Source organism: Galleria mellonella, unplaced genomic scaffold (genome assembly GCF_026898425.1).
Source record: "Galleria mellonella isolate WM207_F2 unplaced genomic scaffold, CSIRO_AGI_GalMel_v1 utg172, whole genome shotgun sequence".
Classification (NCBI taxonomy): domain Eukaryota; kingdom Metazoa; phylum Arthropoda; class Insecta; order Lepidoptera; family Pyralidae; genus Galleria; species Galleria mellonella.
Genome location: NW_026442015.1, coordinates 1372951 through 1400530, shown reverse-complemented (window position 1 = coordinate 1400530; position 27580 = coordinate 1372951). Strand labels below are relative to the sequence as shown.

At 32.2% G+C, this 27580-nt stretch overlaps 1 protein-coding gene across 2 annotated transcripts in view; it reads left to right on the top strand.

Moving 5' to 3' along the window:
* LOC113523132 (scavenger receptor class B member 1) overlaps positions 1-27580 on the top strand; it is a 99477-nt gene that overhangs the window by 50394 nt on the left and 21503 nt on the right. For both annotated transcript variants that reach the window (XM_052893185.1, XM_052893186.1), the window contains one exon: positions 8259-8350. In XM_052893185.1, the coding sequence (XP_052749145.1) occupies positions 8259-8350 (92 nt within the window). The remainder of the gene's footprint in view (positions 1-8258; positions 8351-27580) is intronic.

The window sequence follows — 27580 nt, the reverse complement described above, 5'->3', positions numbered from 1 at the left end:
CATTTTGACATCATTACAAGTTAAATTATTCAATAAATATCTTTACATTCTATATATTTCAGTTACAAGAACTATATATTGGCCCAATAGCGATTATGTTAAATGTTTGTTATCCAATATTTAATGTCGAAATGAAGAACCGGATCGAAATTATTATAAATATCCGACCGGTATGGGCGATATAGAAATGAGTGATGATTTTTTTTCGTCATCAATATTAAAAAAAAAAAACTCCAATATATATATATATATATATATATATATATATATATATATATATATATATATATATATATATATATATATATATATATATATATATATATATTCTATATTTGGAGCAGTACCAATATTCTCTATGCCTACTTTACGTAATAATTTTTCCACTATATATTATTAAAGACTACATAATTTATAATTTAATTTCCCAATGTCGCGACGACGTCATATATGAATATTAATAAAGGCCTTATAGGTACATATATTATGATAATTTTGTGTAACTTGCTATTTCTGGAATAAAACAGCAAATGTGTGTATTTTCGTATTCCAGTTTCAAGAGTAAGGTATCCTTTAATTTGAAAGTTAAGGTATACTATTCTACTTTCAAAGATAAGATATCCTAAATTAAGGTAAGATCGTATATCTTTGATTTTATTATATATAACGTAACAACAAAAAAAATATACCTAATACCTAACTCTGAACAAAACATATTATCAATATTATGTCGATGTATAAATTACTTAATTATTTAAACTTTGATATGTAATTAAGAATTTAATGAGTGTTTTTGTAATTTACCGTTGCAGAGCGTTATTTCATTTTTACAATATAATTGGCTGACCTAGCATACGCTATGTATTACATAATCATCGACATCGTATTTCAGGTTAGCGTGAACGAACATTGTCACATGGGATTTATATATACTGGGATAAAAGAGCGAATTAAAATATAATATTGTAATCTAATTAAAATTATAGCATTGTATAAAATATTTTCCTGGTACAACATGCAGACTGTATTATCTGTTAATATTCAAAAACAATTTTCAATACTTCTGAATTATTATTACAACCCGTACAACCCGCCATAAACTAAAATTTCATCCCAACCATCTGGACAAGTGGCGGTCCTCCACCGTGCGTTTTTTAAGGCACTTTCTCCCACGCACAACCACTCTTTGGAATCAACTTCCAGCAGCAGTATTTCCGAACCGATACGACAACATAACCTTCAAGAAAAGAGCATATTCCTTTTTAAAAGGCCGGCAGCACACCTGCAATGCCGTAGGTGTTGTGGGTGACCATGGGCGGCGGTAGTCACTTACCATCAGGTGAGCCGCATGCTCGTTTGCCCCCTGTGTTGTAAAAAAAAAAATTATTTAAAAAGAGCTCTAAAAATAAGGTTCCTAATTGTCACTGAAATTTTGGTTTTTGATGGTATAAAAATATTAGGAGATTTCAATACTAAAATATGGAATAGATACAATAATTTTAATTGTACAATACATATTCATTCTGTATCTACTGCGATTAATATTTTAATGTACTGTAAGAGTAATTTTTAATATCATTTAGATATTCCGTGTGGTGATTGAATAAAATATAATATACACGAGTGCAATAAAAACTTGAGCAACTTCAGATTTCTCGTCCGTGAAAATCAATATTTGATATTTTCATTAAAATAAGATGCTGACAATGTGTACTTAATTATATAAATAAGTTATTACATAAATATTCAATGTTATACATGATTGTCATAATATTGTTGACTGACAACTGTATAACTAATTGGTAGCTTGACTTTGACCCTATGAAAGACAGTCTCTTGAGTATACAAGGCCTTATTTTATAGACAGTTAAATCAATAAGACAGCAAAGATCCAAACATATTAGTTTTGTCTGAAACCTTCAACCCAGTGATCAGTTGATTGATTGATTAATTGGTACATAAAGAAAATTATTCCTTCTCTACTTCAAATACAACATTTATTCCACATTAAAGATCCAAGAAGTTATAAATTAACTCACTGGCATTATTAAAAAAGCATTAAAATAGTGTTACCTAGTATAAAGGAAAAATATGAAAGCCCTCCGCGCGGCATGAGATTTTTACGAACGAAAGCCTTTGGACGCTTTAATCCTTTTTTATTGCCTAGTAGTTTTTACCTGCGATTTCATCCGTCTAACTAAAATATGTTAAATAACAGGGAGGAAAAGTAGTTTACATCATTCTCTATCTTATATTTCATGAATGTCATGAAATTTTCGTGCCTATTGGTCAAACTATTATGGAGCCAAATGATAGCAAACAAATAAATTCACTTTCACATAATATTACGTGTAGTAAGGGTTTATGTTTCTTCAAAGTCCGCAACGCACGGGATACTCCTAGCATTTCAGGCATCCATAGGCTACAATCACCGTCAAACAAACCGTATACTTGGTTATCGTCATTGCGACATAGAAACATTATACTTAAGAATGTCACCACATGCCATGAAGCTGTTGCTATGGGTGTCATTGTATAACCTGTCGTTGGTAATATAACGCCCATAACATCTACCTTGGTGATGGTTATATCTATGGGTGGTGTACATAACTTACTGTCACATCATCTTGTCAGTCAACTTATTTGTATTTCAAGTAATATTAAAATTAATTTACGTACTAACCATACGTACAATGTATATAAAATACAATATTAATTACAATTACGACGAACAAACAGTATGACTAAACAATGACAATTGATTATACAGAATTCACACATGTGTTTGCTTTTATATTATGTTCATATATATATGTACAGATACTTGTTGAGCTCGTCAATAAATAGCGAGTGTTAACGAGGTTAAGCAATGCAAAGCCAAGTGTTTCTGAAATTTACAAGTATTATTGTAAATTATAGACAAATAATGTAAATAATTGAAAATGGCGTGGTTTGAATTAAACTTTACGAGAATATAATCAAAAGCAAGCAGCCAATCAAAAGAAAAAGATGAGAAAAAACGGACAGTATGTTTTTCTTAGATATTTTACACACGCGCTGTGTAAATTTTGGTGATTTTTATTCAGCGCGGTACAAATTTGTCAACTGTGCATCACCACGTTCCGGTTGGCAAGATTTGTTTAGGTTTTTGGAAAATCGCACATTTTTATGACATTACGGTGCGATGTGTGACATACCTACACATACGCCTTACTTTGTTGTTATAGTACTTTTTTTATAATGTGGGAAATTAAATAGTAGGCCCCATCTGCGCTATGCCACCTGCTGACGGGACACCAGTGAGAGATGATAGGTGAGAATGAAAGCAGGCCAGTTGACCCATCGTGATTAATTCAACAAGAATTAATGACGATGGTTTCTAGAGGGAACCGCGTGGAGGTTGAGCTAATAGGGTATATTTATTTATTTATTTCAGGTAACAGGTTTATAAACATAGGCCCATAGATTAATAATATAATATAGTCTTATATTAATATAATATAATATAAAACTATAAAGTAATAATGGGCCTATATCAAGAATATAAAAAAATGTATAACTAAAATTATTTCCATGTTGTGCCGGCGACGTATAATGCATCGTATCTGTTGCTAGCAATAGGGCTTTAGACCCCTAACAATCTCTTTCCCCCTGTTAGTATCCATAAATGTAGGTAAAGAGTACCTATATGTATAGTGAATGTACTCAGAATTATATAAAGTATTTATGAGCTATATTGAAATGCATACAGAAAATCAAGTGCCTAGATGCAGTATTTTTAAGCGGCTTTCAAAAGAAGTTTCTCGATGCTTTTCGTCTATACTTTTTTTGTGGCTATTTTATACGATTATATCACCGATTTAAAATTGATTTTGACGATTCTTTTTGTAATCGACGGAGCTAACCAGCATTAAAAATTTAAAGGAAAATTATTAGGTCACTTTAACTTGTCTCACATTTGGAAGATATCGAATTACAACATGGCATTTGTTGAGGATTAGCCGTACACCGAGACTTCCTAATGGAAACAACATCGTCGGGTTTTCCAAACAAACCGATGACTTTTGTAAACATACAATGTAAACATGAACGCGTTTGTTACTGCGAAAATCCGCCACAACGACAATACGTGATCATATTATTCAACATGTCGTCCGTCCGCCATTTTGTTTTTTAGAACCACGCTTGTTGTGTATCTACTCATTCCTGGAATTATTTAAATAGTGAAACGTCAATTATTTTAAGTTTTAAAATTCAAAACTCAAACTAATTCTGTGGTGATAACACGCTGGTAAATTATTTCTATTAAAAGTCAAAATTGATGGACAATTAGTGAAGATCTTGATCTTATAGATATCGCGTAATATCTTCAAATTAAGATTATTCTTTTTTTGAAGTCCCATATATTATTAATATAATATAGTCTTATATTAATATAATATAATATAAAACTATAAAGTAATAATGAGCCTATATCAAGAATATAAAAAAATGTATAACTAAAATTCAATAAAAGTCATTAAGTGTATTCTTACCAAAATCTGACAACGTTTGTATTATTTATCAGTTTTTAAAAAGAAATAGTTATTGAAATCTTGATGAAAACTTTATATACACACACACACAACAAAATAAATTCATTTCATTTCATTACAAAATCAGAGTCATAACACCTCAGTCATCAAAAATGGCAACGAATGAAGGATAATATGGTCGACATAGTATACTCTGTTATGTCCATGGTACTCGTACTATGTTTATAAGCGACCGTCAGCTTGTTTGCCAATCTTAGTTGCATAAAAAAAGAAATATTTTTTTATACTTCTGAATGATCATTTAATACATATTGAAAGTGAAACTACTTTTCAAATGGGGGTAATATTTTAGATTAATTGCAGTACAATATCCAATATAACAATCATCTTGTTGCAACCGGTAAGGGCAGTGCAGTGTATTCTGTACCGTACACATCACTTTCCATGATTGCACCGTGGTCAAATTTATTTGCCTTAGCCATTAAGAAAAATGTCAGCGTAGTATTTATTATGTGGGTTTGCGTGGAACGGAACAATTTCCGCGTAAAAGTAGGTCTCTATTATGTAAAATGATTTAACAATCACAATAAATGAATTTGACACGGTAGCGGTACGAGCCAGCCGCATGCTACATGCCAGACATTCTAAAAAACTGTCTATCTGCACACCATGCCCCTTATGAGTTGAAAGGAATCCCAAAACTTACGAGTACATACGAGTATTTTTCTAGTATAGAAATGCCTGAATTTTTCATAATGTCTTTCAAGCATGCGTTCTGGTTTTAGATATTGAATTAATTTTCTGTAAACATGAGTATTATTTTTAAGAATATTCTATTATATAGTGTACATTTCAAATACTAAAATGTGTAATGATTAATTAAATTGCGTTCCGCAAAAAAAAGGACTCAATGCTGGCAAAATTAGTTATTTTTGTTTAAAAACAAATCTACTGAACCGATTTTGATAATATTTCTATGAAACCAATCTGCAAACATATCGTTTTAGATAAAAAAAGACTTTTCCAAATAGGTTTACAACTGACAGAACAAACATAAAAAATACAACCATATAGAGAACCTTCTTCCTTTTGAAGTCGGTTAAAAAGGTATGATATGACACGTAATTTTAAATGTAGATGCATAAATTGAACTTTATTTTTATAAATATGTTTTATATTAACTCAGTTAGTGTACAGTATATAAGTAAATGTAGAAAATACAAAGATCATAACAAATCTGAAATACTAAGTAGTTTATTGGCACTAAAATTTATTAATTATTTTTTATGTTTGTTACGTTATATGGCATACACTCAAAAATGGCGATAAGATAAGACTCAATACGGAAACTTATTTATTTTTGACTATTATATTATATATTATATTATTATTATTTGCATATATATATTATTTTACGAACTAAAAATTAAGAGGTTATCATTCAAAAACATTATAAAGACATTTTATTTAATTGAGTTACTGAAAATATTATTTATACAAGAAAACAATGCGTACAGGAAATCTTACGTGTTTGACAATTACTAAAAGTAATTTTTACAACAATATATGATTCAAAATAATATCCATGTGCAAACAATATTTGACTTATTGTTGTTTTGCAAATATTAAATTATGAATTTATTTTGTACCAGAAATGTATAATAAGAAAAAGGAATAAAGAGGTTTCTTCAGGGCCGACAACGCGCGCGTAATGCCCTTAATATTGCAGGCGTTCATACGCTTACAGTAACCGCTTACCATCAGATGGACTGTATGCTTGCTTGCCATCTCAGTGGTATCAAAGAAAAGATTTGTTAAATACATATTTGCTTTGGATTCCACGTTCTCATCTATAACATATGTAGGTACATTGACCTAGACTCTATACGTTCTTAAAATATATCTTTTGTAATTATGAGTTAGACTTTTATGTTGGAAGTTTTCGGAGAAACGGATTTTGGTTAATACTGTTACAAATTCATATTCAAATTGATGAAGCTATGGTTTGAGAACCTATTTGTTAAAAAAACCTGCTTACAACTATAATCTTTAATGGGGTAGTTAGAGGCATTCATCTTATGTTGTCGTAGTGAACGCAACAATCATGCCGAGATTTTGAGAGAGCTGTATTAAAATTCAATCTAAATATAAAAGTCGGTAAAAATAGATAGATAATTATAAAAGAAAAAGAAACATTTTTAATTTATAGAGCGGTTAATCTAACAGTAGAACATTACAAGACATAGCTTCCAGTTACTCTATCGTCGGTACTTCGCCCGGGAGCCGGGGCCCATGAACTTACTGCGCCGCCGGAACAGGTTTACAATCACCCGTTCTGTTTTAGCAATCCACTGCATATGCTAGAACTTTGAATTTATAATGAGTTTTAAGTATAAATATTTGATTACAGTTTTTTAGTCACCGCCAGCTGATGATAGAGTTCATGTTGTTTATTAGGATTCTATAGCAAAATAGTCTAAATGGAACCTATAACTAGTCCGGCCATAAATACTATTATATATAAACTTTTCTATTTCAACTTTGTAAATATTTTTAATTTGGAACGCGTTTATTATTTTAAAAACTTCTTTCGATTTCGCGCCATTTTACATATTTTTTCGTGTTCACTATCTAATTACAATATGGAACGGGGTGTTAAAGAAAATAGGATTGCAGTGATCGCGATAGAATATTTTTTTTTTTGTATTGAAAGTTTAATAAATATATAGGTATAATCTTCAGTAATATTACATTACTTCATAAAAAAAGTGCATTTTCATTTGTAACAGATCTTATAGCTGGAGTAGGTATACTTTCGTTATATTAATTTATCTACGAGATCTTATTTTTATTTACGATTCATTCAAAATGCAATGACAGATTCGTATTTGTATAAAAAAATGTATAGTTTTCTGCTATACATTTAACGAGTATAAAACTACAAACAGGACACTGCTCTAATAAATCGTTCTTATTTGGACAAGTAAGTTAACACAATTTATTGTAACATATGTGATTAGATTTACAATTTATTCATACAGTCCGAATTGTACAAATAAATTGTAACGATTTATTAAAGACCGTATCACCTGCATAATTCTTGAAAAATCAAAAAGGTGTCAAGAATATTATAGTATATGTGCAGTATCATAAACATGTCTACCTCACAAAAAAAACACGACTATCAAATTTCGCACGCTTTTGACAGTTTATTTCCTTAATAAATTTTTATGTAGTTATTATGTTGCCTATAACACTTCCAAGATTAAAACTAATACCTGTATACCATTTATTACAACGTGCTCGTGACTCAAGATATTCAATATGCACTTAGATTTTTATAGTAATAATAATATACTTTTATTTGCTATGACTTTGGGTATAAAACATTGGATCTTATACATTAAACCTTACAAAATCTAGTTAGATCAATCGTAAAAATATTGGAAATAAAATTTACAATAATTTATTTTCAAATGTTTAGTAGCATTAAAAAGCCTATTATTTAAGAAAAATAGTACAAAATTACGTAATAATAAGATGATTAAAATATGTTATTTATTAATTCAATTTATTTATTTAAAAGTCATTAGTTTCCTTTCGTCAATAGTTGGGAAATATACGACATAAAACTCATGTAGCATACTCACTCCAGTTTACTGAACTTTCGAGCTGTAATGGTGCTAACCTGATGTCATTAATAGTCATTTTCGTATGTTCCAGGGTTCGTGCTCGCCTCCGCCGTGGTACTGCTGTTGCTCGGTATCATCTGTGCCATATTCTTCGGCACCTGGGTCAGACTCTTCATAGACCATGTGAGTATCTTAGTCACAGACTATACGCTATAGTTTGTTTCAATATAACCACTTTTAATGGTAAACAATTTTTGTTGAAATTGTCATAGAAACACTCATTAGTAACAAATCGAAATACTGGATCAGTTAACTGATTTTTTATTAGTACTACTATTAATACATAGTAGATTTTGTAATCGGGTCAATTATACATTTGTTTATATTTTCATTAATATCTATTAAAACAAACTATAGAAGTATATTTACCGTGTTGTCCTGGTGTAGAATGGGCCACCCCTTCCTTTTCTGTGGGTACCGTGAGGCGACTATGGGAACATAATGGTCGAGGTATAGGCAGCAACGTGTCCATTAAAACAGCATCAAATCCTAATTGCAATTGCTAACCAACCTGTCCAAAGTGACAACTATTGGCAAAATCCGCTGCCCTCCATTAGGATTCGGACACAATGCCTCCGTAGCTGCCTCCTCCGCTGCACCGACTGTCCGACTTCCTTTGTCTCCATCCGCTTCATCGTTAAGGTCTTCACCCATTACCCTGGGTACGAGTTCTGCGCTATACCCCGCAACACTAGGTCCCTGCCGAACTTAGCCACTAACTCATTCTGGCCTACTAGAATGATCAATATTTACCCCCACCATATAGACGCGCCGCACAGGAATTACTGCAGTGAGAATATTAGAGAAGGGGGCTCTATTATTGTTACAGGCGCTATCCAACAGCTACGGCCAAACAAAAACATACAAGTATATATCATTGCTCTCAAAACAACATTTTCAAACGTGAACGACAACTAAATGTTCAGTAAATGTTCTAAAATGACTTAAAAATTGTAGTTTCAATTATCATAAAATTAATATGGTATTAACACAAAAGAAACCCTATCTATTACAAAAGGAATTGTGAAAATCAGTTCAAAACCAGGGCATAAACGCATAACATATATAGGTATGAAATAATTCAGATGACTCGAGAACCATCCTTGCTTAAGAAGATTCAAATCAAATGACCTTTTTATGTACACTTAATAGATAAACATGTTTTTTTTTTGCCTCCGGTTTGTCTAATTTTATCAAGATCGAAGTCACGATTTAAAAAGATTTTTTTATTAGGCATGTTTGTTTAATAAAGTATTAAATAAACGTATTTTATTTTATTTTTATTATTGATTCTGTCTTCTGTATGTGAATAGGTGTACCTATATACAAATAAATACATGAATAAAATAAATAATTTCATCACATTTTCATAAAAAAACGAAAACGAATATGTTAACGAAGGATTAATAAGAGGAGGTTCTAAATTCATTTGTTTTTCTGTTTGTTTTTTTCTTTTTTTTTTTATTAATTTTCACCGAGATTTTCTGGGATGCCATACGTTCTGTTTACTACAATGTATATCCGATTAAAAGTATAAAAGGTAAAAAAAACACCAAAACTTGCAAAGCAGTTCTTCCGCTACAAAAAGTTGTGAGAATTCATGTCAAACCAAATCAGTAGCAAATTCATCTGTTATATAATATTGGTGTATGTTACGCCATATTTCCACCAATTCGGAACATTAAACCCATTTTGATATGTCTTTTTGCAATCAATTGAGTTTACTTCTGTTAATATAGATATCAGGTACCGTTCAATATAGAAGCAAAATATACCTGTTTATTTAATCTATTAACACAATACCTTCAAATAATGAAATATATATTCTATATATTGAATATTCTGAAAATCTCGAACACGATACAGTAATTGCTTCTTTATAAGTAATTAATTTCCAATTGGTATGTAATGGGTTTTTATTTCGTAAATGGTTCTTAATTAAAGGTAAATCAAGAAATATAATTAATTATTTATTTTTTATTCGTCACATTTTACCTATAAAATACGGTACAAAAGGCAAACTTACTACTATATAGTATTATTTACTGGTTATCGGTATGTTAACCACTTAATGCGAGGGTTTTTCTGTGAAATGGGTTCAACTCGCGCTCTGGCACACGTACTAAATTCGAACGAGCTTACAATATATACACTAAGCTCTATGAAATACAAACGGGCGAGAAAATATCGCTCCAGATTAAAATATAAACATAATATTTATAAGTGGTAAGAGGTACTGGGGATAGCGCAAATCGAAACACATTTGATGCGCGAGAGGGTCTCGTTCGAGATGCTTAAGTGGTTAAAGTAATTACCTACAATCTAATCTAAAAAGTATAATATTACTATTTCGTCAATTGAATGTAATTTACGAGGACATTGTCTTTTGTTATATACACAAGATACATCCATTAAGTAGTATTAGCAGTTAAAAAAGCTTGAGTACTCACAGATAGAAAATTATGAGACCGCAACGCGTTCTTACCTAACGACATTGGGAAACGTTTGACCAACTGCGAACAAAAAGCCCATGGACAGTTTTTCATTTTGTAGTCACTAATTGAATCACTCGGCGACCCGTGCGAAATGTCATAATTTTAACCGCTTCTTGGTAGGTAGATGTACCGAAAATAGGGCTTCCGATCTTAGGTAACAATGTTGATGGTTTGATAATATCGATTTGAATCGGGTTGTCTCAAATCGTTCTATCAGATTATCAGCGTTCAAAAGATCAATCTCGCTCTTTTTTTATGCAACTTAGAATGGCAAACAAGCTGACGGCCCACCTGATGGAAAGTAGTAACCATCGCCTATAGACATGAGCATGTATATAACCAGAGTATACTCTTTCGCCCATGATACCCCCCATACGTTGCCATTTCTGAGGACTCAGGTGTTATTCTGTACCCTGTAAATTCACTGCCATATCCCACCCTTCAAACCGAAACACAGCCATCCAAACAACTGCTTCATGGTAGAAATACGAATAGGATAGGGGCGCCCAAACAAACGAATTTTATACAAAGTCTCCCTCTGATAAATCATGTGCATATTAATATGTAAGAAATAAAAAACAACATTAAAAATTAGAGGAATGTTATTTAGAAAAAATAGTAACTACCATCACAACTGTATGAAAAAAATTATACACAGAATGACCTACATATACTCGTATCCTCTTATTCATAAAAATAAAAAAATATCCTACGAACCTTTATAACTGTTAGAGTGGTTTATGAAATTGGTTTCTTAACACAACACAACAAACCACTTCAAAAGCTAAAATATGTTTATGAGAGGTTCGACATTTTTATAAACAAGTAGTTCTGAGAATTGGTTATTCTACTATATACAGCTATACTTGGCCGTATGGTCCCAGCATAGAATAGGCTACCCCTTCCTTTTCCGTGGGTGTCGTAAGAGCCGACTAATAGAGGGCGAGGGATGGGCAACAGCATGGATTGCCAGTCCCCCTGCCAAGCGTGGCAACTACTAGCAAAACCTCCCAAGGAGATGGCTTATATTTAGAAGTGGACAGTTAAATGCTGATATGATGATGATGATGATAGCTATACTTAGTTATTTTTGCTTATCACATACAGACTTGCTGGCGTGAGGATTCATTTATAAAAATAAAATTTTGCTCATTGACAAGAACTACACTTGAATATGGATAGACAGAATTGTCATTTCTTTTAATGTTCTTAAAAGTTTGTTTGTTAGTTTTTTAGGGAAAGAAAAGTTAGAAAGTTTAGCCAAAAAATCGGAATGTGTAAAAACTCTCAAAAAAAAGCACCTCAATATTCTTTATATTATATCTAAGCACAGTAGGTGGCTCTGAAAAAATATGCTTTCTACTTTTTAATTCATCTGTTAAAAGCTTGTTTTTAATTTTTTTTTATACTTATAAATTATCATTATTTAGAAATATACGAAACTACGAAAATGTAATTTAATTATAATATACTTCTATGTACAGATAATAAAATTGACACTAGACAATGTCTGTACATAAGAAATATTAAAAAAAAAATGTCTCAATAAGATTATTATTTCGGAAATTGTTTGTTGTAAAACTACTACATAATTGGATGCAATTATACTCTCAAAGATTTAACCAAAAACCTGATGTGTTTTATCTAGAAGTTGTCACCTTTTTTAAAACACATGGGTACGAAGTTACGGTCGAATGAAGTCATCTATAAATTTAAATTAATAAATGTGCAATTATAATATTATCTTATTCTAAATTAATGTTTACAATTATTTATACTATTTGTGCTTAGTTTTGTGCGGTTGCGACTATAGTTTCAACAGAACTTAATACAAATGTAAATAAACCAGTCTGCTGATCTTCAATAGTACCTAATACAAATAAAAAATCAATTAATTTATTAAATTTTTCATTTTTTTATTAATTTTATTTAGAGTATATTTCTATGAAAATTTCAACGAAACGTTGCTTTCTTTTGATTAAACAGTTTGGACTTTGTCCCCCTAATTATGAGCCTAGTAGTTCTCGATATTGCCACGTGACGGGCACAGATCGAGTCTAAAACTAGTTTGGTTACCCTAAAGGTAATTTAAGCGAAATAATCCGTCATAAATAATTCCAATTCTATATGACTCACAAAAGTTATTTTAAAAATAAATAGAACGCAGAAACTTTTTTTTTCGCGGGTAGGCGGTTAAAAAAGTAACAGCTGAGTTTGTGTTGCTCTACAATTTTAATTATTTAAAAATAGTAAATCTTCACAATATATAGTATACACGGTGAATAGTTAGTATATACATACCCATGAAATAATATTTATAATTTAAATACCTGTCGAAGCCATTACTACTTTTCTATTTTATTGATTCACATATACAATGGCAACCATCTTGGAAGTACTCAAGGCACAAGCTGCTATAGAGAAGAACTTTAATGAGCGCATCAATGCCTTCGAGGCACTACTGAAAGCCTCGCCATCAGGAGAAATGAGTTTGAAGCAACTGTGTAGTGAGTTCCAGTATTTCCGTGATCAAACTGTCTCCACATTTACTCTGTTGCGGCAGCAGATAAATCACCTTGTGGTCGGTATGGATGCAATAGAAAGCCGTCATCGGAAGAATTTCTTACTGCTGGGGGGAATCACTGAGAGAGCTGATGAGGACGTTCGTGAGGTGACAGTCTCAGTTATTACAAAGCATTTAGGGGTCCAGGACTGTACATATGACAAATTCGAAATGTGTCATCGTCTTGGTTCAGCTACTCCTGGACGACCTCGTCCGATCCTGATAAAATTTAGAGACCCGTCCCTTCGTCAGACTATATGGACAAAGAAAACTCTTTTTAAGGGCAGTCCTTATTTGGTATCTGAATATCTGACACGAATGCGGCAGTCATTGTTCCTCGAGGCACGAAAATATTTCGGAATTCGTAGGGTTTGGACGTTAGATGGAGTTATAAGTGTGAAGCTCCCAGACGGATCACGTGTCAAAATCTTCACAATTGAAGAGTTGGAAAACCTGACTGCCAAGTACAAAGCAGCCGATGCACCAACGACGCCAGTTTCTGAAGTTGTGGCCGCAGTCGGCCGATCTACCACCGCGGCTCCCAAGCAGCGGACCGCAAGAATAACCAAGAAATGACTTGCATATAATGTGTATGTGTCTCCACTTGTGTGTTTCAAGGTGAATTCGATAATCAAATTGTTAGATTTTTGTCAATTTTCGTATTTTTAGTAATAACATTTCATATCATAATGTAATATTTACAATACCCACTTAGCACTTGTAAATCTTTTATCAAAATACCCTCTTAAAATTAGCTTTCCGTTATCTGTTTACATTCATTTTGTAATTTGACGTCTGCCAGATTTAACAGCCAGCTAAACCACAGATATTGAACACTTTATTATCTATCTGTAAAAAGAAGTTACTTATATAAGTGCATTCCATTTTACATGTTTGTTTTTGTTGTTCGAATTGTTTTAATTTTTTATATGTTTCTGTTAATATTGTTACAGTGTGCCGGCAGGTAAATAAACCTTGTAGAAGCGTATTGTTAAATATTTATATATTAATTTTATTTACAATTCATATTAATTTATTTTATATATTTTATAATTTATTAATTACATATTTTAACTATTGAATAACTCAATGATAACGGACGAAGAGTCACTCCACTCAACATGTAATAATTCATCACTTTTATCTTCCAACTCGTCTATTTATAATGACAATAATATCGGATGTTTGCTGCAGAATAGATTAAAAGATTCTAAATTCTTTAACGTATGTCATATAAACTGTCAAAGTATTCCGGCGCATTATACTGACCTAATTGACGCGTTCTCTGAACCTAATATTCATGCCTTACTTATTTCTGAATCATGGTTGAAACCTGCATTATCTTCTATAACATATTCTATTCCAGGTTATGTCTTGATCAGGAATGATCGTACGAGTAAGGGTGGAGGAGGAGTTGCAATTTACTTGCGTAGCACCTTACCTTATAAAGTTGTTTTGTCATCTCCTTCGGATTATAGAAGCACTGCAGAGTTTTTATTTATAGAAATTGATTTTAAGGGCACAAAACTCGCTATAGGCGTAGTTTACTGCCCACCTTCAACAGATTACTTCGGAGATCTTGATACTGCTATAGATTTTATAAATAGCTCTTATAATCATATTATCATCATGGGTGACTTTAACACCAATCTACTAAAGGACACAACGTCAACACGCAAACTTAGATCTATTTTAGACTCTGCAGATATATCAATTTTACCATTAAAACCTACTCACTATAACCCTGATACTGACGACTCCTGGTTAGATATTATTTGCACTTCCTTAATCGACCATGTTATTGAATACGACCAATTCTCTGCACCTGCATTTTCACGTCACGACCTACTGCTTCTATCTTACAAAATCAAACCTCTAAAACCCAAGCCGACAATCGCGCGCGTACGTAATTTTAACAGAATAGATGTCGACTTATTATGTCGAGACGCTGCACTTATTGACTGGAAGCCATTGTTAGACTCTTGCAACATTGACGATAAAATTGTTCTTTTTAATGCGCAGATTCTAAGCTTATTCGACAAACACGCACCAATCCGTACTGTAAAGTTGCGTCGACCTCCTGCACCGTGGATTACAGACGATGTTCGCAAGGCAATGACGAAGCGTGATCGGGCTTTTAAAAATTATAAAAAAGCAAGAAGTACAATCACCTTTCAACTTTTCAAACGAGCTAGAAATCGTTGCAATCAGGTGGTAAGAGCAGCGAAACGCCGTTATATTCATAAAAATGTTTTAAATTCTTCTTCAGCAAATGTATGGAAATTCCTGAACTCTCTGGGCTTTGGGAAAGCCCCAGCTATTTTCAATTCAAATATTTCCCCTAATAACCTTAATAAGTACTTTTCTTCTATACCTCCTCTTGATAATGCCGTTAAAGCCTCCACTTTACAGGAAATTAAATCCATGCTTTCATTTACCACGGATTCTTTTACTTTTTCTTTAGTAACTGATGACGATGTACGCAAAGCTGTTTTATCCATCAAATCAAATGCAACAGGATATGACGATGTGAGTAGAATGATGGTCCTTCTTTTATTAGATATTATTCTCCCAATTCTGACCCACATTGTCAATTCTTCTCTGTCTACTGGCTGTTTTCCAAAATTGTGGCTAAAAGCATTTGTTATTCCCCTTGCTAAAAACGCTAATCCTACTCTTGCTAGTCATTTTAGACCTATTTCCATATTGCCATTTCTCTCGAAAGTTCTCGAGAATATAATTCAAAAACAATTATTCACCTATATTTCAAAATGTAACTTTCTTAGCCCCTTTCAATCTGGTTTCCGTCCCGGACACAGTACTACGACAGCTTTATTAAAAGTAACGGAAGACCTTCGTGATGGTATGGAGAACACACGCGTTACTATTTTAGTTTTAATTGACTTCTCCAACGCCTTTAACTGTGTCGACCATGACTTATTGTTAACGTTACTCTGCCGTCTTAATTTTTCTCCGTTAGTACTGAGCTGGTTCTCTTCGTATCTTCGCGGACGCCAACAAGCCATACGTTCTGGGCAGACTCTTTCTGACTGGTGTGAACTAGAAACTGGTGTTCCGCAAGGCGGTATTCTTTCCCCACTTTTATTTTCTTTGTTTATTAATTTGATTATTTCCCACCTTAGATGCTTTTACCACCTTTATGCAGACGATTTACAGCTTTATGCTCAAGCTGATCCACATAACATCTTTGAAGCTGTAGATAAACTAAATACCGATCTGGAAAGTATTTCGCACTGGTCCTATCGTTTTGGCATTTCAGTTAATCCAATTAAATGCCAGGCAATTATTATTGGTAGCTCTTAACTTCTATCCAAATTAAACTTGTCTCACTTGATTCTGCGTTTTGAGAACAGCGTCATCCCATTCAGTGCCAAAGTCAAAGACCTGGGTCTGTTAATCGACCCATCACTGAAATGACATTTCCAAATGGCTGAAATGTGTCGTAAAATTACAAGCATTTTACGTGCTCTTTATCGTTTTAAATTTTTTCTTCCTCCGTCCACTAAATTACTCCTTGTCCAATCCCTAATACTTCCGCATTTCGACTATGCCGACGTGTGTCTTACTAACCTCTCGCAAGAACAGTTGAACAAACTTGATCGTTTGCTTAACAACTGCATTCGCTTTATCTTCGGGCTGCGTAAGTATGACCACGTTTCTAATTTCCGCTCACAACTCAAATGGTTGACCATTCGTAACCGCAAAGACTTACGTATACTTTGCACACTGTTCTCTATCCTCAATGATCCTTCCTCTCCTACTTATTTGAAAGATAGATTTCAGTATCTCAAAGACTCCCATACCCTTAATCTTCGGTCATCTCATAATCTCCTCCTCATCACCCCGTCACATCATTCCGGATTTATGTCCAATTCTTTTACTGTCACCGCTATCAGCCTTTGGAATAAAATCCCTGTAGATCTACGCAGAGCATCAAGTAAAGATATTTTTAAAAGAAGACTTTTTAATTATTTGTTGAGTCAACAAAACCAGCGCTAGTTACAGGTCACTCAATAGTTATTATATCTCATAATGCTTATCGTTGTTTTAATTTATGTATATATATATATATATATATATATATATATATATATATATATATATATTTCATATGTATTAGTTTATCCATATATATTAAAAGTAATGTTTATGTATTATATGTGCATTTCTTATGTGTATTATATTTATATTGTGTATTGCCTTAATGTGTTACTATAATTGTCACATATTTTTCACCACATCTGCCCTTCATACGCTTTCTATTTTTACCCAATGGTTAGCTGGTAGAGAATGCCATATGGCATTAAGCTCGCCATTTGTACAAAATTTTATTGTGCAATAAAGAATAAATAAATAAATAAACGCATAATCTTATATAAACGAAATTATATATATATATATATATATATATATATATATATATATATATATATATATACACTCCTCGCAAAAATTAAGGGAACATAAAATTTTTTGAAATTTTTGGGTGATTTTCAACAGGCTGTATTTCAGTGAAAAATAATCGTACAGGAAATTTAAAAAAAGGGTTTTGAAGCTTGAAAACTCTAGTTTTCAGATTTTTGGTGAAAAAATTTTTTGAGCTCCGGTTTCCATGCAATTCTTAAACAAAGCTGAAAATAATATTTTTCTAAATTTTCTAGGTTTCGTTTTTCACTCTATGGGTATGGAAAAATTTTTTCGAGCTACTCCATTGTATAGGTCTCTTAGCGTGTTTATTCAGCTTCAAAAATCGCTTTGGATGGCTCAATTACGACCATTTGTCTCCGAGATATCGAACTTTGAATGCAAAAGCATCCTTTTCCATTCAACTGCTAATATCTCTGGAACTACTGGTCGCACAGCAAGCGGGCGCCAAGTTTCTTTATCTGCATAAAATTTCCAATTAAGCACAGTCAAGAGTTAGTGAAGAAAAAAATTTTTTCCACCTCTAACATTGAATTTAAAAAAGTGGAAAAAAGTGACTTTTTCTCCTTTTTTGGTTACTTGGCTGTATCTTCGCTAATATGGGCGGGAAAGCTAAGGTTTGAGGAAAATTTTACAGTCTATTGTTCCTTAAAGAACCCCCTAAATCCCTGAAGCGATCGATTCAACGGTTTTTCCCGGACCAATTGATTGAAATTTTGGAAAAAATAAGGGAACAAGGTTTTTGTCCCTTAAACTCACCCTAATCCATTCAAAAATCAATAATTTCATTTGTTTTTCACTTTTTACTTAATTTTTTGTTTTTTAAAAATTCATTATCAAAAAAAAAAAATCGAAAAAAATTAAGAAAATTTTTAAGAAAAATTTTTTTTGAAAAGTCGAAAAAAGTTTACAAAAAATTTTTTTTTTCGTTTTTAAGGAAATCAAAGTTTTTGACAAAAACTTTGATTGATGATCGATTTACCGCCGGCATTAGCGTTACCCAAAGCATACCACGTGGAGGTTGCACGGTCGGATTCTTTTTTTGACTTTTTTCGACTTTTCAAAAAAAAATTTTTCTTAAAAATTTTCTTGATTTTTTTCGATTTTTTTTTGATAATGAATTTTTAAAAAACAAAAAATTGAGTAAAAAGTGAAAAACAAATGAAATTATTGATTTTTGAATGGATTAGGGTGAGTTTAAGGGACAAAAACCTTGTTCCCTTATTTTTTCCAAAATTTCAATCAATTGGTCCGGGAAAAACCGTTGAACCGATCGCTCCAGGGATTTAGGGGTTCTTTAAGGAACAATAGACTGTAAAATTTTCCTCAAACCTTAGCTTTCCCGCCCATATTAGCGAAGATACAGCCAAGTAACCAAAAAAGGAGAAAAAGTCACTTTTTTCCACTTTTTTAAATTCAATGTTAGAGGTGGAAAAAAATTTTTTCTTCACTAACTCTTGACTGTGCTTAATTGGAAATTTTATGTAGATAAAGAAACTCGGCGCCCGCTTGCTGTGCGACCAGTAGTTCCAGAGATATTAGCAGTTGAATGGAAAAGGATGCTTTTGCATTCAAAGTTCAATATCTCGGAGACAAATGGTCGTAATTGAGCCATCCAAAGCGATTTTTGAAGCTGAATAAACACGCTAAGAGACCTATACAATGGAGTAGCTCGAAAAAAATTTTCCATACCCATAGAGTGAAAAACGAAACCTAGAAAATTTAGAAAAAAATTATTTTCGGCTTTGTTTAAGAATTGCATAGAAACCGGAGCTCAAAAAATTTTTTCACCAAAAAATCTGAAAACTAGAGTTTTCAAGCTTCAAAGCCCTTTTTTTAAATTTCCTGTACGATTATTTTTCACTGAAATACAGCCTGTTGAAAATCACCCAAAAATTTCAAAAATTTTTATGTTCCCTTAATTTTTGCGAGGAGTGTAGTTATCCATCAAAATTCTATTTTAACTTAATTTTTTTATAAGTGAATGTCACCGATCCATCTATCTTTTATTTAACTTTTTTCTTTTTATAATAGTGCAGATATTGTTTATAAAAGAAATTTCTTTATAGTGTTTATTTTATTATCATTACTGATACTACGTATTAGGGCGTACAAAAATAAATTTCGACATAAATATACAATTATTAGTTTTTATAACTCTTTAGTTTAAAATTATGCATTGTACATAATAAAGAATATACTTATACTGTTCCATACAAATTTCTTTTAAATATTTATATAGCTATAAAATTTCCATTACTGGAGAGTTTATTGTTTCAAATTGACAAAGTTTTGGTGTCGCTTAAATTTTTACATACGACCTTTGTAGTCTATGAGTTTACTTATTTATTACTTGCTAGCTTTTTATCCATTACTTTGTACGCATGGATTTCAGAAGTAAAAGAACCAATTAAATAAACTTCTAGATAACGTGTCAAGATAAAACAATACACCAGTTTTTAAGTTATTATTACAAATATGAAGCCTTTATCATGGATATGGTCAAGGACTAAAACTCTCTTCCTTCTTATGTTTTTAGTACTACATATAATCTAGACCAATTGATGGCAAACGTGAATAGGCTATTCGTGGGTCAACGAGCTCCATCTTAGACCACATTATTACTTTCGATCAGGTGAGATCGTGATCAATAGCTGGACTATTAAACAGTAAAAAAATGCAAAAACTGCATCCAATTTGGTGCAGTAATGCCAAAACAAACTACAAACAGAATATTGACAAGTAGATAGACAGACATGCAGACAGATAGACAAAATTTCCAAAAAATATTATATTGGCATCTATTGGTCTTATTAAGACTCCTCATCTATGTATGTGTTTCATGTACACACATCTAACGTGAAGTTAGAATTTTATTATATTAGTAAGATAATTCTTTACTAATTACTCGATATACTTACATATAGCATACATTACTTATTTATTTAAACTTTATTGATCAATAAAATACGGCACAAAACGCGAGCTTAACACTAATGACATTCTCTACTAGCCAACCTTTGGGAAGTGCAAAATTGACAATAAAACACGCGTCGATCCGTCTCATTATAGTGCACCAAAACGATTGTTTTCCGTTCGCAGCGGATTTCGAAAGCCCGTGCGAGCCGACTAATTGCTAATTATTCATGGAACTCCGCCGGACTCGAACACCTTGACCGCGATTCGGAAACCAAACCTGCTTCGAGTACTACTCTATATTTGTGGATTTAGAAACTGTCGTTCGACATATTTGTTACAATTCTATCAAACTAACGACTATATTTATTAATAACATGCAATTGATTCTAATACCCAAACAAAATACCGCCTGAGACGTTTCGAAACCGGTCGATTAATAAAATAATAAAAACCTGTTATACAAAAAAAAAAACAAAAAATAGTGGACAAGTATTAAATAATAATAAATAAAATTATGATAAAAACACTGATCAAAAAAATTTTAATAACAAATTGTGGAAGAGTACAAATATTTTTGTAATACTTGTAATACCAATTATTCTTATTACTAAGTAATATATTATGGTTATATAATATAATAATACTATTATTTGCTGATTTCAGTGCTATAATTTCTTATAATCGCGAAACCATTTTTATCTTCTATCAGTTTGCTGTCTTTGTTTTTTAATACGTTATTCTGTGTATTATGATTACTCAATACACGATACTACAATAACACGACGATGATCACGACTATCAACGTATTAAAGTATATAAAAATAACTAGTGATTCGCCCCGACTTCGTATGAGTAGATAGATAGAAAGATAAAATAGATTTTTTTATATTAGCTTTAATAGTAAATTATTGATACTTTGGATAACATTGTAAATATTTTTATCAAATTTCACTCGCTGTTAATGTAGCTTATAGGTGAAATAATTTTTAAAATTACTGGATTAGTTTTTGGGTTTATTCGTTAAAAACAAACAAACATACAAGTAATTAAATCTTTCTCCTTTATAATATTAGTATAGATATAGATAAAATCGTTACACATTTCTATTTATATAATAATGTTTTTTTTCTTATAAATTACCAAAAGGGGGACTTTGTACAAAAGTCGTTTGCTTGGGCATCTCTGTCCCATTCGTGTTTCTAACGTAAAACAGTTATGTTTGTATAGCTGTGGTTTCGGTTTGAAGGGTGGGATAGCAGTGAATTTACAGGGTACAGATGAATAATACCTGCGTTCTCAGGAATGGCAACGCATGGGGAGTATTATGGGCGAAACAAAATACTCTAGTATGTCCATAGTCCATAGTCATGTCTCACGTCTATATACGACGGTTATCACTTTCCATCGAGTGGGCCGTCAGCTTGTTTGCTATTATAAGTTGCATAAAAAAATAAGAATGTTTACGATTCAACTATGCTTTTAGATGTGTACTTATATTACGCACTATTTTCTCCCATACTGATCTATATTTTGTCATTCTTGTTTTACTTTTTTAACTTGCTTCAGTAGAAAAAGTTTACTGCGGTATTGTTCGCGTATAAATATTATCAATTTTGTACATTACATTACGTGGCTCACCTTTTACATAAGACATTACTCGTATTTAACAAATTGCTGTGATGAAACACAAACACACGAAAGCAACGCTACGTAAAATAAATTTTTAATACTTTAATAGTACCATTTTGATTTTTGTACCATCTATTCTGTCGTTATAGCATCATTATTTAGCATCTTATTTGAATTAATTAACCCATTTAGCCATTGCGTTTAAACTCCAGACATAAAAACATTAACCTTCTTTTTCGGCGATCAGATAAAAACTTATTCAACAATTAAGCTAGAATTATATGCAAATTATACTGAAAATTATTTACTAAGATATTTTTATAGAAATAATATGCTCACATTTCAGCCTGAAGAAGGTCATGGACCTTGATCCATGATGTTGTTGTTTGGTAGATTACAATAAATCTACCTAATATGTACTATTTGCAGGCTAGTCAACAAACATATCAATTTGAGGTAGTTATCATATTATCTGTGGTTTGACATATTGTCTGGGGAGTTATATATACCCATTAACTACTTGGAGTAACGGTTCTTTTGCTAGTGAAAAAACATGTAAAAACAATCTCCACGCGGTGTTCCTTAGACACCATCGTGGTAATTGTAAATCAATATTTTTAACCATTAACAGAAACATTTGTTGTCTTTGATTTCCATTTCAAAATGTCTACAAAAAGATATGCATTGAATTTAAATATCGTACTTCAGTAGGTATTTTATATCCTATGACCTCTATGAGGACACTGAGCCTACTGCATTTATATAATTTATTCTGTACTGGATTGTACAAGTCACAGAGTACGCTATGTGCAGAGGTCATCATACGATTTGTAAATATAAGGATACTTAATCGCCCGCTGTTGTAACTTAGTTACGAAAAGCGCAGTAAGAAGGATGCAGTGAGTGCAAACACGAGGTCGAATTAAAAACTAGGTTAAGCAACACACGGAGCGGATACCAATATGATGGGCGATCGCGTACATATAATAGTTTTATCTGTCACTGTCTATACTGTCCGTCAATTAGTTGTTAAATACGAATAACTGAAAAGATTTCAATAGTAAACAAGCTTACGGCATGGAAAGTGGTAACCGTCGCTTACAGGCATGAACATCTCTACAGCCATCACAAAATGCAGTATAACGCCCATGCCACCTTTCATGCGTACCCATATTTGAAGACAATAGTGCTCAAAAATGTCAATGGATGATATATATACACTCCTCGCAAAAATTAAGGGAACATAAAAATTTTTGAAATTTTTGGGTGATTTTCAACAGGCTGTATTTCAGTGAAAAATAATCGTACAGGAAATTTAAAAAAAGGGTTTTGAAGCTTGAAAACTCTAGTTTTCAGATTTTTGGTGAAAAAATTTTTTGAGCTCCGGTTTCTATGCAATTCTTAAACAAAGCCGAAAATAATTTTTTTCTAAATTTTCTAGGTTTCGTTTTTCACTCTATGGGTATGGAAAATTTTTTTCGAGCTACTCCATTGTATAGGTCTCTTAGCGTGTTTATTCAGCTTCAAAAATCGCTTTGGATGGCTCAATTACGACCATTTGTCTCCGAGATATTGAACTTTGAATGCAAAAGCATCCTTTTCCATTCAACTGCTAATATCTCTGGAACTACTGGTCGCACAGCAAGCGGGCGCCGAGTTTCTTTATCTACATAAAATTTCCAATTAAGCACAGTCAAGAGTTAGTGAAGAAAAAATTTTTTTCCACCTCTAACATTGAATTAAAAAAAGTGGAAAAAAGTGACTTTTTCTCCTTTTTTGGTTACTTGGCTGTATCTTCGCTAATATGGGCGGGAAAGCTAAGGTTTGAGGAAAATTTTACAGTCTATTGTTCCTTAAAGAACCCCCTAAATCCCTGGAGCGATCGGTTCAACGGTTTTTCCCGGACCAATTGATTGAAATTTTGGAAAAAATAAGGGAACAAGGTTTTTGTCCCTTAAACTCACCCTAATCCATTCAAAAATCAATAATTTCATTTGTTTTTCACTTTTTACTCAATTTTTTGTTTTTTAAAAATTCATTATCAAAAAAAAATCGAAAAAAATCAAGAAAATTTTTAAGAAAAATTTTTTTTTGAAAAGTCGAAAAAAGTCAAAAAAAGAATCCGACCGTGCAACCTCCACGTGGTATGCTTTGGGTAACGCTAATGCCGGCGGTAAATCGATCATCAATCAAAGTTTTTGTCAAAAACTTTGATTTCCTTAAAAACGAAAAAAAAATTTTTTGTAAACTTTTTTCGACTTTTCAAAAAAAATTTTTCTTAAAAATTTTCTTGATTTTTTTCGATTTTTTTTTGATAATGAATTTTTAAAAAACAAAAAATTAAGTAAAAAGTGAAAAACAAATGAAATTATTGATTTTTGAATGGATTAGGGTGAGTTTAAGGGACAAAAACCTTGTTCCCTTATTTTTTCCAAAATTTCAATCAATTGGTCCGGGAAAAACCGTTGAATCGATCGCTTCAGGGATTTAGGGGTTCTTTAAGGAACAATAGACTGTAAAATTTTCCTCAAACCTTAGCTTTCCCGCCCATATTAGCGAAGATACAGCCAAGTAACCAAAAAAGGAGAAAAAGTCACTTTTTTCCACTTTTTTAAATTCAATGTTAGAGGTGGAAAAAATTTTTTTCTTCACTAACTCTTGACTGTGCTTAATTGGAAATTTTATGCAGATAAAGAAACTCGGCGCCCGCTTGCTGTGCGACCAGTAGTTCCAGAGATATTAGCAGTTGAATGGAAAAGGATGCTTTTGCATTCAAAGTTCGATATCTCGGAGACAAATGGTCGTAATTGAGCCATCCAAAGCGATTTTTGAAGCTGAATAAACACGCTAAGAGACCTATACAATGGAGTAGCTCGAAAAAATTTTTCCATACCCATAGAGTGAAAAACGAAACCTAGAAAATTTAGAAAAATATTATTTTCAGCTTTGTTTAAGAATTGCATGGAAACCGGAGCTCAAAAAATTTTTTCACCAAAAATCTGAAAACTAGAGTTTTCAAGCTTCAAAATCCTTTTTTTAAATTTCCTGTACGATTATTTTCACTGAAATACAGCCTGTTGAAAATCACCCAAAAATTTCAAAAAATTTTATGTTCCCTTAATTTTTGCGAGGAGTGTATGATGATGCAGCCGTTAACTGTCAACTGTTGAACATAGATTTCCTACTTGGGGGTTTGACCAGTAGTTACTACGTTTGGCAGGCGGGTTGGCAACTGCAGTTAGACTTTGATGATGTTGTATGCTGCCCATCCTTCGACCATTAAGATAGATACCTAGTATTTATATAATTATTGTACCTCGTTGATGTCTTTTAGATAACAGAGTTTACGGTACCGTTGAAATTGACAAGTTCAAGCTTACTTAATATTCTATCTACCTATATTTGAATATATTTTAAATGCATAGCCCTATGTTTGAAAATTCAAAATTATTAACAGGTTAAAAAATGTACCTTACTATGACACGATCCGACATATTTAAATTTGTTAATAATTTTAAATTGTACTTAGGCAGTATTATTTACAGTATTGATTACATGTCCATAGCTATATTTAAATTTTTATTTAGTTTCTATAATACTGTATCATTCAGCTAATTAACTAATTAATCATCGTATTTATTGAAAATTAATATATCACACTAAAAAGCATACGAAGACAATTATATGTAACTTACAAGTGCAATAAAATGTATATATATATATATATATATATATATATATATATATATATATATATATACATTTTTAAAATATGTTTTATTTAATTACTCAAAATTTGCGTAAAAATATTATAAAAAGATTGTGTTCTACAAAAAACTAACGTCGATTGTGGTAAAAAAAAATATTTGATTTAAAAATTAAAGTACTTTATTTTAATAAAAATTCCAGTCTGTAAGTATATTCTTTCAGATGAAAGAAGAATTTTCCAAATTGGTTTACAACTAACGAAGTTATGAGGTAACAAATATAAAAAATACATACGACTTAAGAACCTTCTTCTTTATGAAGTCGATTAAATAAATATGCTCTTGACTTTTCCGCTTCCGGAAATGGTTCTTTAATTGGAGTAATATATTTACGATATTTATTTAAGAATGCGGACGGTGCTCTCAAATTTTATACTTTTACATAAACTTCTTAGTAAAGATCATCTTTTATCTTCTTTTTCTAAAATTTATTAGTTAACTGAAGTTGTAAAAACTACAACTGCCTTCAAATATTTTAAAGAAATTGCGGACTAGCTGATCCCTTCATATTGCATGTATTTATAGACTTCGGTGGTCTTTTTCCATCAGGTGGACAGTCCACTCGTTTGCCTGCCTAGCGATACAAAAAAAATACCTTGAAAAAACGTTGCAAATTTTCTAACCATTAAACAGTTGAGTAAGAGACCCTAAATGTCACCTGGTCACGTAGCCGCGACACGCGACAACGCAACCGACCTAACACGCGTTGAGCAATGATATAACATGTACCTATCATGCAACATAAAACATTTTGTAACTGCCGAAGAGATCTTGAACTTAATGCAATGTTGCGAATGATTTGAACATGTATTAGGTGTGTACATTGACACAAAATTGTTATTACTTAAAGGAAATTAGGCTTCGCCTGAGCGAAACTTGTTTTCTATTGTGCTACTATACCGCTGGCCATTGGCAGGGAATTCGTTCTCAGACCTTAACACCAGAATGTTTCAGATGAGCTTCCTCTCGCTAACACTCTAGACTAAGGCTTTCCCTAGAGATAACAGCATAGGGTTTTTCAAAAAGGGCGGATTAGGTTTTCTCAGGGGTTAGCAACGCACGCGTGGCATCCCAGGTATTAAAGCATGCATAGGTTACGGTAACCCCATTTCCCATCGGATGAACCGAATGCTTTTTTGCTACTACAGTAGAATAAAAAAAATACTAGCGGTCCCCATAGAAACCAATAATTCCTAGTAAATTCGTCACTATTCGTATGAACCAAGTGACCTTTATTAGCACCCTCTAACGTCCCTCTTTTTTTTTGTGAGATGAAATGGTAACTCCGCCGTATTATCGGTATATACTACGAGATACAAATGAGTGATGATATGTGAAGATGCAACCAGATCAGTTGGCTCATCACGATTAATCATTTCCCCAGAAATTAATTACGACGGTTTCCCAAAGGAAACGCATGGCGATCCACCTGATAGGGTGTATTACTAGCGATAGGACTACTAATACTCAATTCTGGAGGGAGAAGAATGAGGTTTAAAAATTCTATCGCTAGCAGTGACCTATCAAGTCGACC